The following is a 13,283-nucleotide window of genomic DNA, read 5'->3' on the forward strand; positions in this document are numbered from 1 at the left end:
TATTGTACATAGAGTAAATTGTGACTAAGAGAATGTGTTTGGTCACTCTTATAGTGAAGCAGTGTGTTTCTATTTATTGGTTTTCTAAATAGATAACATGGCAATTTACATTCTTGGTATTGATTGGTGATCTCTAAAAATGCACCCCTGTTTGGCTCTCTACCTTTGTGAATTGAATATTAGAGTTGAAACCATTGAACCACTGGAAGAAAATTGGGTTAATCGCAATTCACTTTCCAGATCATGTCCAAAAAGTAAAAACATATGGTAGATATATAATACTGCATTCTGTGAAACAATTGATCTCTAAGGTTTGTACTCAAATGTGGATTCATAAATCTAAGATAGCCATTCAATTATTCCACTGCCATTTAATGTCAATAACATTATATCTGAGTCATGGAATCATAATAAAATATTTGTAAATGAGCTCTAACCTACCCATGTTTAGAGCAAATTACTCTTTATAATGGCATCACATCAATGTGATGTTAGTAAAGTGAATTGTTTTTTTTTGTAATTTATTTTATATGGCACACCCAACCCGAAGGTAGCAGGGCACAGGCATTACATGAAGGTGTTAGGCTTAGGTTACATGGATTACAGTTAGTACAGTTGCAATATTGTAGGTACATATGGTTGCAGGTATTCAATGTAAGGGGCACATTATAGGATTGCAAGTATATATAGTAGTATACAATAATTACAGATACATAAATTGCATGGTAGTCAAGGGCATCGAGGTGAAGGCACATAGAGGGCAACAACGAGATAGTCATTCAGGTGTTTAGTATAGATGCTATGAGAAGGTGGTAAGCTAAGCGCGTTATTCGTAGGGTTGGGTCTGAAGCTAGGGTAGTTTTGATCTGTGCAAAGTGAGAGCGGGAGTGAGTTCCAGGTTTGTGCTGCCAAGACTGGGAAATTTCTACCACCTAATTTAGTTAAGTTATATTGTGGTACAATGAGGCAAAAAAAGTTGGCAGTCCTAGTTGGTCGATTGGTGCTTTTTGTGACTATGCGTTTGGTGAGGTAGAGTGGGGCAGCATTATTCAGGCATTTGGAGGTAAGGGAAGTTGTTTTAAGCAGGATTCTGTCATTGATTGATAACCAGTGGTTGTGTCTTCTGAACTCAAATATATGCTCTTTGTTTGGGATGTTTAGGGCCATTCTTAAGGCATTAATCTGAAGTGTTTGGATCTTATTTAGGATGTACATGTTGGCGCCCAGGTAAAGGGCATTACAGTAGTCCAGCCTTGAGAGTATAATGGCATTTGCTAGGATAGTACAGGTGGCTGAAGATAAGTACGGCCTGCAGGCCCTAATTAATTTCCAAGTGTATGCTGATGTGGTGGCCAAGGAGTTAACTTGTTAGCTCGAGGTTAGGGTGGAGCCGAGGTAAAATCCTAAAGTTTTTACTTCCTTGATGACCATGATAGTACTGCTGTCAATGTGAAATGAGGAGTAATCAGAGTTACGTTTTTTGAGGTTAGCCAGGGTTCCTAAGATTAAGAGGCCAGTCTTATCGTCATTTAGGCAGAGGCCATGTGTGGCCATCCAAGCATGAATGAGAAGATACATTTTGTTCACAAGAGCCGTGTCATTGAAGTAATTGCCTGAAAGGGGTATGGGGATCTGGGTGTCGTCTGCGCAGTTGATGTAGGAGACACCCAGATTATCCAATTTTGGTGTTTGCAAAGGACTACATGATCCACCAAGTCAAAGGCAGCTGACAGGTCAAGGAGGAGTAGCATGGCAGTTTTACCTTTGTCTTTAAGTTCCTCGATTTGTGTCTTTAAGTCAGTTAGTGCAGTTTCAGTGCTATGTTGTGGCCTAAAGCCTGATTGGCGGGCGCCTAGAAGGTGGTTGGTTTCAAGGTACTGCTGTATCTGAAGATACGCTACTCTGTTAAGTATCTTCAGAAGGAAAGGCACCGTTGTGATAGGCCTGTAGTTAGTAGGAATGAATGGGTCTAATGTTTGCTTTTAAAGTAATGGTAGGACCCATTATTCTTTTCAGGTTGCTTGGGACAGTGTTAGTTGAGAAAGACGCATTGATACGTTTGGATATAAATGGTGCCGGGTCTCTGGCTGCATCTTTGATTAGTTGTGTTGGACAATTATCCCCCTGGCATCTTGATGGTTTCAGTGAGGAGATAATTTTCTCCACCTCAAGGATAGAGACTTTGGAGTATTTGAATTGATCTGGTCGGTTAGTTGGTGACTTGGACATCGGGGTATGTGTGTCCTGTTTGGGCAGGGCGGATTTCTTGTTGGCAACCATATCTTTCAGAAGTCCAATTTTGTTAGCTAAAGCATTCTGTATGTTAGTACACCAGGTTTTATCTTTGATAATGTTATCAGCTGGTGGGATAGGGGCCTCCATTTCACATAGGATAGTGAATAACTCATTTGTGTTTGAGCTTGCTTTAGAGATCCTGTCATGGTATAGTTCTTTCTTAGCATGGATTATTTCTTGTAAGAGGTTATCAGCAAATTTAGTCAAGGTTGTTTTATTTTCAACTGAAGGGGTATGGCGCCATATAGCTTCCAGTTTTCTTTTTTCTGTTTTTAGGTGTGCAGTGAATCAGGCTTTCAAGTGGGCCCGTTGTTTACTTTTGCGTAGTTTAAGCAAAGCGATAGAATCTAACGCATTAGCCATGGTGTTATTCTAGGTGTCGACTAGAATATTCGGGCCAGAGGCAGCAGTAAGTGAGTTTAGGGATGCAAGGATAAGTGGAAGTAGTTTGTCAGCTGTGATATCTTTTTTGTTCCTCGTCAGCTGAGGGGGGCTATGACCAAGTTAGATTGTGGCAGTTTGTTTATTGCCATCATAAAGGCAATTAGGTGGTGGTTAATCCACGATAGTGGAGTTAGTGAGTTGATGGATAGTTCACAGCTTGTGTCAGCCACCCATTCAAGGGTCCTGCCTTTAACATGAGTTGGCTGAGTTACTTTTTGGGTAAGTCCTTGTTCTAGGAGCATATTGGCGATTGCCTTAGCCTCTTTGTCTGTTGGGTCGTTGAAACCGAGGTTAAAGTCCCTCAATAAGAAACCTTTGAAGTTTATTTAGTATTGTTAGAGAGGATACTTAAGATGTCATCCTCAAAGGAACCAGTAGGTCCTGGGGGTCTATATACTTGGTATATTGTAAGGGTGCTTACGTTAGAGATAGGTACTTTAGCTGTGAGAATTTCACATGATGAAATGTAAAATGATGGTACTAATCTAATTGTTAACTGTGATTTAGTGATGATAGCGATGCCGTCTCCTCTGTTCGCTCTGAGGAATTGGAAGTTTTCTGGGACTGCTAGTGCGAGGGCTGGTGCAGCGTGTAATCAGGACTCAGTGACTGCTAAGATGTCCAGGTAATTCACAGCAATTAGGTCTGCTATTTCTGTGGCATGTGCCACTAAGGAGCGGGCATTTATTAGTGCAGTGTTGATTTTAGAATACCTGTCTGGGTTATGGTTGTTTGTAGTTTTGGTTAACCTAGATTTAATCTTGGGTAGGTTTTTCGGGGTGTGTTTCTGTATTGCAGAGGAGGCTGTCTTATTAAGGTCAGGAGGTGGTTTAGTTTTTTCAAACGGTTGTTTTTAAGGTAGAGATGATTGTGGTTTAGTAAATGGCTAGTTCGTGGTTCGTAGAGACATGGTAATCTAGCTATAAGTCTGTAGCTTCTTGCGTCCAGTGGACAAGGTAAGGAAATGATATTGGCTATAGTCTTAGGAGATAAGTCTTTCAGTGCGCGGTGGATGAAAGGGTCAGCTAGCCAGATGGTTTGGTAAGGCGCTGCAATCTAGATGGGGTTTGGCAGTTGTTAAGCAAATGAATTTAGGTAAAATGCGGAATTAGATTAGCGCAGCATCTGGATATTATATGGAGATTGCTAGCGGGACATGGCAACAGTTAAACACAGGAATTTAGGTAGGCTGTGGCATCGGTTATCATGACAGTGTGGATGAAATGTGGCATCAGTTAGGCATAACAGGCAAGGCACGTTATGACATGTGCAACTTTGCAGTGAGAATAATTCACTCAAAGTGTGAAAGGCATACGGAAAGCAAAAGTATATTAAATATAGTAGCCAAATGGTAGGATGAGCAGTTACACAGGCAACTTTGCAGTATACTTAATTCACTTAGGAGGAGAGGGGCAGTCGCGAACAAATCACAATGAGTTACGGTTGCAAAGTGGCTGGCAGATCAGGTGGCAATTTACAGTTTAACTGTTTCATTCAAGTAGGGAATGTAAGCAGAAAACAAGTCACAGTAATTGCAATTGCTCAGTGCAAAACAAATTATTGATTACAATCATAATGCTTGCTTTTTATGTGCACATCTCACATTAATATATAGTTAAAGACAAACAAAAAATGACCAATTAAAAAATATATGCAATATAATACTGAAGTGCTACACACCACTATATGCACCATATATGATCACATGCTCATACTCCTAATCTGCTGTACTACTCAAATGAATCTAAGTATTTTACAACCATTATTAATCTGTAATACTCATTGCCATATACAAAGACCCAACAGAACATTGACTATCATAGATAGACATGCAGCTGCCTCTAGTTTTCTACAACACTCAAAAATGACATGTATCATTCTATCTCTAATATTGTTCATCAATAACCCTCATTGTGATTCTCATAGACCAAGCAGTTTAAGCATATCATTTTCTAAAGTATAACTTACTAACATCTTAATTTATATATTAAACAATATATTAAACAATTATGTCAATAAGAATGATTAATGTTACATATCTGTAATAAACACCTTAGGTACGGTGTTCATAATGCTAACAGGGGTTGTGTAATGCAGGTTGCTGCAAATTGCCTTGAGCATCAGACTCATGTCATATACATTCTCTTCTTCCATTGTTCACAATTTGTTAGTGTCCTCATCTAATTGACTATGTGTCAATGGAAAATATACCAAATGGAATAGCAGTATCACTTTAAATGATGATATTATGAATTTAAAAAGTAATGACTTGTAGAGTAACATTCAACCTTTACCTCTTAAGTTCCCCAATGTTTAAACTGTGGATTCGACTTCCAAGTTTCACTTGCTGCTTCTTTCTTCTGAAATATTTGAGTCTTTTCTGTTAATATATAAAATCACAAATGTATGACTCTGTAAGATTCTCATGCTATTACTTCCCAAATGTCTCAGAGGCTGTTTATTTATATCAGATAACCTATTTTTAGCAATAATGATAGGAGTGTTTTCTAGAAACATCTTCTCTTCATCATCAAGATCTTTTTGCATGTTACTACAAGAAAGCTGCAATGTTTTGATAGTACCATGAGATCACGGATAGATTTCACAGAAATATAGCTAAGGTTAGTCATAAATTCTGCATTATCCCAGAATAGGCAAAGGTCCTTTTATACTATAATACCACTTGGAATTATATTGGCTTTCAGGTATTCACACTAGAGATGAGTAAGAAGTTCATTCTTGAAATATTATTCTTAAGTTTGTTTTAACAGGTCATTGCTAGATAAATGTTTATCCTCCTGCACATGTATACATCTAATGTATTGTTTGATTAACTTTAATGCACTCCATTCTTTTCCCTTAATACAAACTCTGAATGGCTTTACATTGTAATACCATGCAATTAATTCAACACAGATAATACACAGTGACAGAAAAACACATGATGTGGCAGACTTTAATGAAAAAAAAAGAAATACAACTGTAATTTAAAATGTGCTTTTGCATGTGTTATGCCATGTTGCATGGAGAACTAGTTAAGCTGTGAAACATGTATTTGGGTATTCTGCAAACACATGATGGACAGAATTTCCATTTCAAATCCTCTTATAATAATTATAATTGTTCTTTTACAACACGCTTAATAGCAGAGACCAGTTTGTAAGCGGGAGACCAGGACTCAAACGGGTGTTGCTATGCATTGTCTTGCCTCCTGGACAAATGTGTTGCCTCTGAGCTATCCCCCAACACTTAAAATACATCAATTTGGATTAATTTCTTCAGTAAAAAATACTCCAAAAAAAACCCATTGAAATTACACCTGTTGATGAAATGACATACAACCCCCCCGCCTTCTGATAGATTGAGTTGAATCTGCGGATAGGCTTACACTTTAATAGATTGCCATTACCAGTAAAAAAAGACACAGAGAGTATTTTTCTTTTACATATACTTTGAACTCTGAAAGGGTTGTTTGTATCAACTTGCTTGAACAGATGAATGCAAAGACCCCATTATCCATCACTATGATCAAAGAATTAAAAAGGCTAATTGCATATCTGTCAAAATGAATTCCAACATCAGGGTTATCATGGTCCTATTATGTGTTTGCTTTTCTGAAGGCCCGTCACAGTAAGAGATGGATTAATGCATTCAGTCAGAAATTGTGACTTCATATATAGCAGATGTCCAGACAGATCTTATCTGACACAGCAGAGCAATAAGGCCCCTTAAAGAAAGTGTGTCTGTTTCAGTAAACAGTCTTTAAAAATTGCATTTTGTTCATTAGAAGATGTTTATGTTGATACAAGAGGGAACTCATGCAACAAAAGCACATTTAACTTTAAAAATGGGCTGCACAGAGCAATGCATTTAGATGACAAGTGGGAAATACATGTTTAGTTACTTCAGAACTGTTTGTCCGATTAGAATGATAAACATATATCTGAATTCAGCAGAACACCACCAATCAGGTGCACATATGAACGATAAATTACAATGTATGAATTATGCATACATTTTCACATTTGCACATTGTAAAAAAATCAGTTATGCATGCAGTTACAAAAACATAAAGTATGTCTTTGGATTCAGAATATTTATGTGGACATGAATATGTAATGCTTATTACCAGGATTAATAAAAACAAATTAAGATTCAATCCAATTAGATTCCACATTCCAGGAGAAGGGGCACCTCATAGCTAACACATTCCTGTATGGTACCGATAATTCAGTGGGCAAATGGCATTCAAGAGAAGCGTAACAAGTGTCAGCGAGTGAAGTGCACCTATCACTGGCTCTGGCCAGTACGACAATGCTGAATCAAATGATGCTGCAACTGTCTTCTGAGCAGGCTATTTAAACTCAAAGGCATAGGAAGAGATTATCTTTTTGATGAAATCAGAAAAGGAAGTGAGCCTATTTGACAGTGCACTGGGAAGAAGCTGATGTAGTTATCCTTCAGAGGCTGTTTTCCAGATGGGACTCACTGGAGTGGCCTTTCCCAAGACTGTACCAGATTAGCTGAATGGGATTTTGGGAGCAGGTGTATAGACTGAAAGGAAAAGCTGAAATGTTGGGGATGCAGGTAGGAAGTAGGTTCATACCCTACCTACCCAGAGCCTTTCAAATATAAACAAAAGTGAGTACAATGTCTACCAAATTATGAAGCCAAATGTCTCAAGAATGAATTCAATATCATTGCAACACAAACAAGTTCCATTTTCACTGCGCCAAGGATAGCAAAATAAAAATCGGGAGTCCAAGTGATTTGTATGAAAGAACAGCCTTCAAAGTCCAGAGTTTAGTACAAGCAACAGCCTAACATGTGTTTTGAGGTTTCCACGGCTCTTCATCTGAGGTTTAATAGGGATAGAGCCTGAAATTTAAGTTGAAGGGACAATGCCCAAAAAGTACTCTGAAGGCTTTGCAATTGCGGTTAAAGCTGGTTGGCTGTTTAGACAGACTGAAGAAATCAATGAATTAAATATCAGATCACAAACACAGGTCAACACAGGTCAAGCAAGGTCACTGAAATGTATAACTAAAATTCAACAAACACTTAGTAGTTTCAACATTATAACATTTTTTTCCTTTAACTTGGGAGCATTAGCCACCATGAATTGAAATGTGAAATGACACGCTTGTGTAACTGGTGTTTGGTTTAGTCAATAAAGCAACGGAAATCTGTTAATAAAAACAATGAACTGGAGTTTGGGAGAGCGAACATGGTTCGTTTTCAGAAATGAGAGAGTAAGGCACTGCAATCCCCACATTCCAAAAGAAAAATATTTCCTCAACCAAGCATATAAATAAAACAAAAAAATTGCAATCAATTAAAAATGTCTCAGTGTCCCACATGGTTATATCTCTGCACAAGCTAGGAACCAATAGTTTGTCAGAGAAAGCGTCTAACCCTTTAAATATCAATCAGTATAAATATCAGAGGACCATATGTCGGATCAGATAGTTTTCCCTAATGCCAACACCTGTCAAAAGCATTAGGGAAAATCAGGCAAGTCTTTGTGTTTCAACTTTATACTGAGACGTGCTGTGACTTTTTGGGGAGTTGGGTTTCAAACAGAATCCTCTGTACTGTAAATAGTTTGACTCAACGTTTAAGAAAATCAATGCCACCTTGCCCTATATTGTGACATAGTAAAGGGTCTCATTGTGCCTAGAATATGTATTTATCCACATATATTATACATATATAGATGTTTGTGTGCAAATTGGAAAGAACATACTAGTGATACAACATCATGTATGCTGAGTACCCTTCTGTAAACATGCTGCAAGTAATTCATTTCTTGATTTATTATTTTAAATAAAACTGGATATTCAGACTCAATCAAATCAAAACCTCACTTTAATATCAGTTTTAATACATATAGATGGCTACTAGCGGTACCACCTGGCGTTGCCCGGGTATGCATGTGGGGGTCCGCTTAAACCTTGTGTATGTTTTATTGTGTCATAACGTCCTATTTTTAAAAAATGGCAAAAACGACAATCTCCCGAAATCACCTGTGCTGTTAGCACAGGGCCAGAGCCTGCTCCACCCCTGTGCAGGACGAATGGGTGAGGTTGGTCCAATTGGTTGGTCCAATTGTACTATAGCCAGTACACCCCAGACTGGTATGCCGACCTTGTGTCCTAACTTCCTAACTTTCCTATTTTTGGAATGGTTTCAAAATCGGTAGTTTCCCGAAATCTTATATACTGATAGCACAGGACCCAGTCCTGTGCATGGTGAATGAGTGGGGTTGGTCAAATTTCAATATCGCCAGTACACCCCAGACTGGTATGCCAAGCTTGGGTCAAAATTTCAGCCCACCAACTGTTATGGGGCTGTAGCCAACACCGAACATACAAACAAACTTTCCCAAATATATATATATATATATATATATATATATATATATATATATATATATATATATATAGATAAGATACACAATTCATATCACTTATATGCCATACACTCAAATGTCACATACTCATAAGCCATTCAATCAAACACAATATGCCCATATGCCCATCTGAAAATGTTCTGCTACAAATTACTTGGATAGTAGACCAAGTACGCCATCTGGTCTCCCTCGCCTTCTCTACCCCACACTGCGCTCAGGCCCAATCAAAATCAGACTCTTGTTCTAGGCGGTTCATAGTCTTTCTTTCACATTTTTCATGAACATAAAATGTTGTTTGTGTACTGATGGTTTCTACTAAGTAGTGCCCCATTTTAACTTAGCGACAGCAGTAAATAGCTACATGTTTTGTAACAATTTTCTAGGCTTATTCTGAAATATGATTAAATAATATTTATGCAAGGCGGTTATCACTTTACCCTTATAGTAATATGTTATTGGTTTTATCTAAAATAAACTAAATGGATCAGTCTTAAGCTCGATTCCGTACACATGGCACCACCATATCTAATTGGTCTGTAAGCGTGAAGGAGCCTCCATTTGTTTGGGTCCAGATCGATTGATCCATTCCTCCAAAGAGTAGAACTTTATCGAGAAATGAACACAGGTTGTTATTAGATATTATAACATCATGTTTCTATTTGACTTTTAATGACTTACTTTTTTTCAGGTCATGCACATCTAACAGATTTCAACGTTGCAACTATCATCAAAGATGGTGAACGAGCAACTTCTTTAGCGGGCACTAAACCTTACATGGGTAAGTGATATATATGTATATATATATATATATATATATATATATATATATATACGTTTGCTGTTTCTCAGAGCCTGGTTTCAGTAATTCTTTTTAATGCATTGTCTAACTATGCTATGAACCAAGTAGAATCCCTGTATCATAGTATGTTCAATGCCCTCCTTAACTACCTTCTCTTCATTGAATCCACAAGAAATTAACCACTTTGGTTGAGTTCGTCCTCATGCTGCTCCATGTCTCCTTGCTTTGGGGCAGGTTCTAGAGCCACCATCAACATATATGATATGTGTATCATTTAAAATCACAGGCACATAATTCCCTTGAATGCAGAATAGCAAGTTGCTCAATATGTGCACATGGGTAATGCCTACTATGCTTTCAGATACAAGTTCCATGCAGGGTAATCCTTTATTTAATTAACAGAGAGAGATTAGAAGGTATTGCAGAATCATGGTTCATGGTTCAAACTGACTGGCAATATTTTATGAATTGCAATAGCTGCCAGGCTGGAAAAGAATACTTTTATGTGACCAGCATGTTATCCACAAAACCAGACCGAATAAACCAAGCAGATGCATTCTACAAGGGCACACCCTTCTTCAAGGTTCACGCTGCATCAACCTGCAACAGCATCAAAGAGTGCTTAATGGAAACAAATTATACAAGTCAGGTTCCACATTGTTCGCTCCAGTTAGCCCAGAGATCGCTCCATCCCTCTACACAATGCCCCAAATTGTAACAACTGCAGCAATAGCTAGGCAGTCTAGAGCAGAATTGTTGCAGCTTCCAAGCCCACCTCCTGTAAAGACAAAATCCTCCCTGCCTCCATTATAATGAATATCATAGGGGAAGCATGCACAGCCCGCCTCCACACCATCAGACCCTCCTTTTGTTCGATGCACGGAAGATTGGCATGACCCTACCCCTGATAAGATAACTCACTTTTCACTGGAACGACCTCGTTTGCTACACACCCTTCACATATCTGCTCTTAATTGGAAAGGAAATTGCAAAATTTAAAACTTCAAGTAGACAAAAGGTTACTCCACTGCATCATTCTCTGGTTTACCTGTATGGCTCCTAACCATGATGCAATACAAAACCATTCAAGTCATCATCGTGTGTTCCGAATGCTGTGGTGCATTAAAAACTGAATGAATAAGTAGACAATATGCAACACTGCATACACACCATCAGATCACAACACAACCCTGTAACTTGTGGAGTCACAAAAGACACTTGTCTGTTTCCCAGACACTTCATAACTATGATGTATCATTTGGAGAATTCCACATAAACCAGAAGACCAACAGTTTGAATGACACCTATTTATAGAAACAAATGGCTTCTCTCTCCCCAAACCCTGGACGCAGAGTTCTAACCTGAGTGAGGCAAAGATGGTGTGGAGTAGTAGTGGTGTGGAGATGCTAGTAGTAGTATTGAGGAGGTGAAAAAGGCAGGAGCAATACTAGTATTGGAGGAGAGGTTAGTAGGGAGTAACATCGGTGGGTGGAAGTAGATCTTAGCAAGAGGAAAATTGGAGAGATACAGAGAGTAGTAGGTTGGTAAGAGAGAGAATGAAGTATCATTGGACTGACAGCTAATAGACAGAAAGGCAGAGTGACAGAAGTGAGTGAGGAAACAAAGGGAGGAGAGTAGTGGAGCAGGGATATAGAGAGTGTTACAATAGAGAAGAAATATAAGGTTGTGGAAGATAGATGAGTGCCCAAGAGTTTTGGATGGCACTATTAAAACCGAGTCAACACATAGATGTCACCTAGATTATTCCCTGAGAAAGTATATACAGATAAGGTGTTTGCCTTTATGCCAGCACCTATGTATAGTTTGCTTTTTGATAAAAGGGGTTACCGATCACTAGTACCACTGTGGGGTCAAGGCAAGCCTGGGTTAGGGTAGGTTTGTCCATCTCTAGGTTACAGAGAGAGGGAAAGCCAGCTGGTGTATTGAAAATTTAAATAAAACCTGTTGAGCCTCATCTGGGAGTTGTAGTGCTCTTGAAGTCATCTATGACACGTGGTGTCATTGTGGAATCCATCAGAGCCCGATACAAAAGTCACCCACAGTCAAGGGAAATGCTGAGGAGAGTTCGATTAATTAGGAGGACCCATGTATACAAGAGTCCTAAACCCAGAGCTGAGGGTTGTGATTTGTATAGAGAGACTAGCTTAAAGGTCGAATTGTCCAATGCAACTTTTGGGAAAATGACCCCACTGTCCGGACTGCCTCACAAACACTCCTTAGATGGGAGAACAGGAGTTATTGAAGGGGACCAAGGAGCATAAATGAAGGTAGAACTCTTTAACCATCATATCCTGTCCTACATAATCAAATCCGGCCAATCAATAGCTCAGCTCATTTGTGAAAAAATCCTGATAACTGAGATCAAAGAAGTAGGAAAAAGCTGAAGCTGGATTTGGGGTGATGTCTAAGGCCCAGGAGGAGGACTTTCAACCCAAAGGAGTCCATGGGCCTGCCTTACTAAACTTCACTGAAGCCCAGAGAATGGATAAACGTCTGGGACAAGCCTGGAAAAATCTGGTGTGTGAAGCTGAAGGCTGATTTCTTTAAAAAAAACATGGACAGGGAACGGGGAGAGCGGGAGCCTGTACCAAGTGGTTGTTAACCCAAAAGGAGAAGGATCTAATCATTACCAACTCTTGGTACCAAAGCAGGTCTGAAAGGTTGTGTTGGAACTCATCCACTCAAACTTGACCCTGACACCTGGGCTTGGAGAAAACGGAAAACACGTTGTTTAGCAGATTCTGCTGGCTAGGGTGTATGCAGATGTCAAACAATTCTATGTAACCTGCCAAATTTTCCGGAAGACATTCCCAGCTGATGCTCCCAGAGCGCCACAACAACCTTTACCCATAATAGAGGTCTCCATTGACAGAATTGGCATGAATATTTTGGGACCCCCTGAGCCTTCAGGATCAGGGAATAAATACATCCTCCAGATCCTTAATTACTGCACCAGATATTCAGTGGCCTTTCCATCAAGAAGTAACAACTCCCAGGCCATGCACACAGTCCTCATATCATTTTTGACCAGAGTGGGCTTTCCTGCAGAAATTACACAGACTGGGGTAGCATCTTCATGTTCTGATTTATGTGAGACATGCTAGAACAAATGAACATCAATAATCTCAGGACAGTGTGATGAATCCTACGGCTCCCTCGCGGAAACCCTGCCTAAAGTCTCCTCCATGGGGGCATGGGAAAGGCTGACGCTTCCTGATCCTGACCTCGGGGGTGGTGTACTGCGGGATGATAACCTGGGAGGAGACAAGGCCCAGGGGGGTGAGGAGATCCAGTCGGATGAGACACAATATT

At 39.3% G+C, this 13,283-nt stretch overlaps 1 protein-coding gene across 3 annotated transcripts in view; it reads left to right on the top strand.

The window, feature by feature from the left end:
* STK32C (serine/threonine kinase 32C) overlaps positions 1-13,283 on the top strand; it is a 2,128,976-nt gene that overhangs the window by 1,804,079 nt on the left and 311,614 nt on the right. For all 3 annotated transcript variants that reach the window (XM_069611418.1, XM_069611419.1, XM_069611420.1), the window contains exon 6: positions 9,840-9,929. In XM_069611418.1, the coding sequence (XP_069467519.1) occupies positions 9,840-9,929 (90 nt within the window). The remainder of the gene's footprint in view (positions 1-9,839; positions 9,930-13,283) is intronic.

This window comes from Ambystoma mexicanum, chromosome 8 (genome assembly GCF_040938575.1).
Source record: "Ambystoma mexicanum isolate Mex_15411 chromosome 8, UKY_AmexF1_1, whole genome shotgun sequence".
NCBI classification, from domain to species: Eukaryota; Metazoa; Chordata; class Amphibia; order Caudata; family Ambystomatidae; genus Ambystoma; species Ambystoma mexicanum.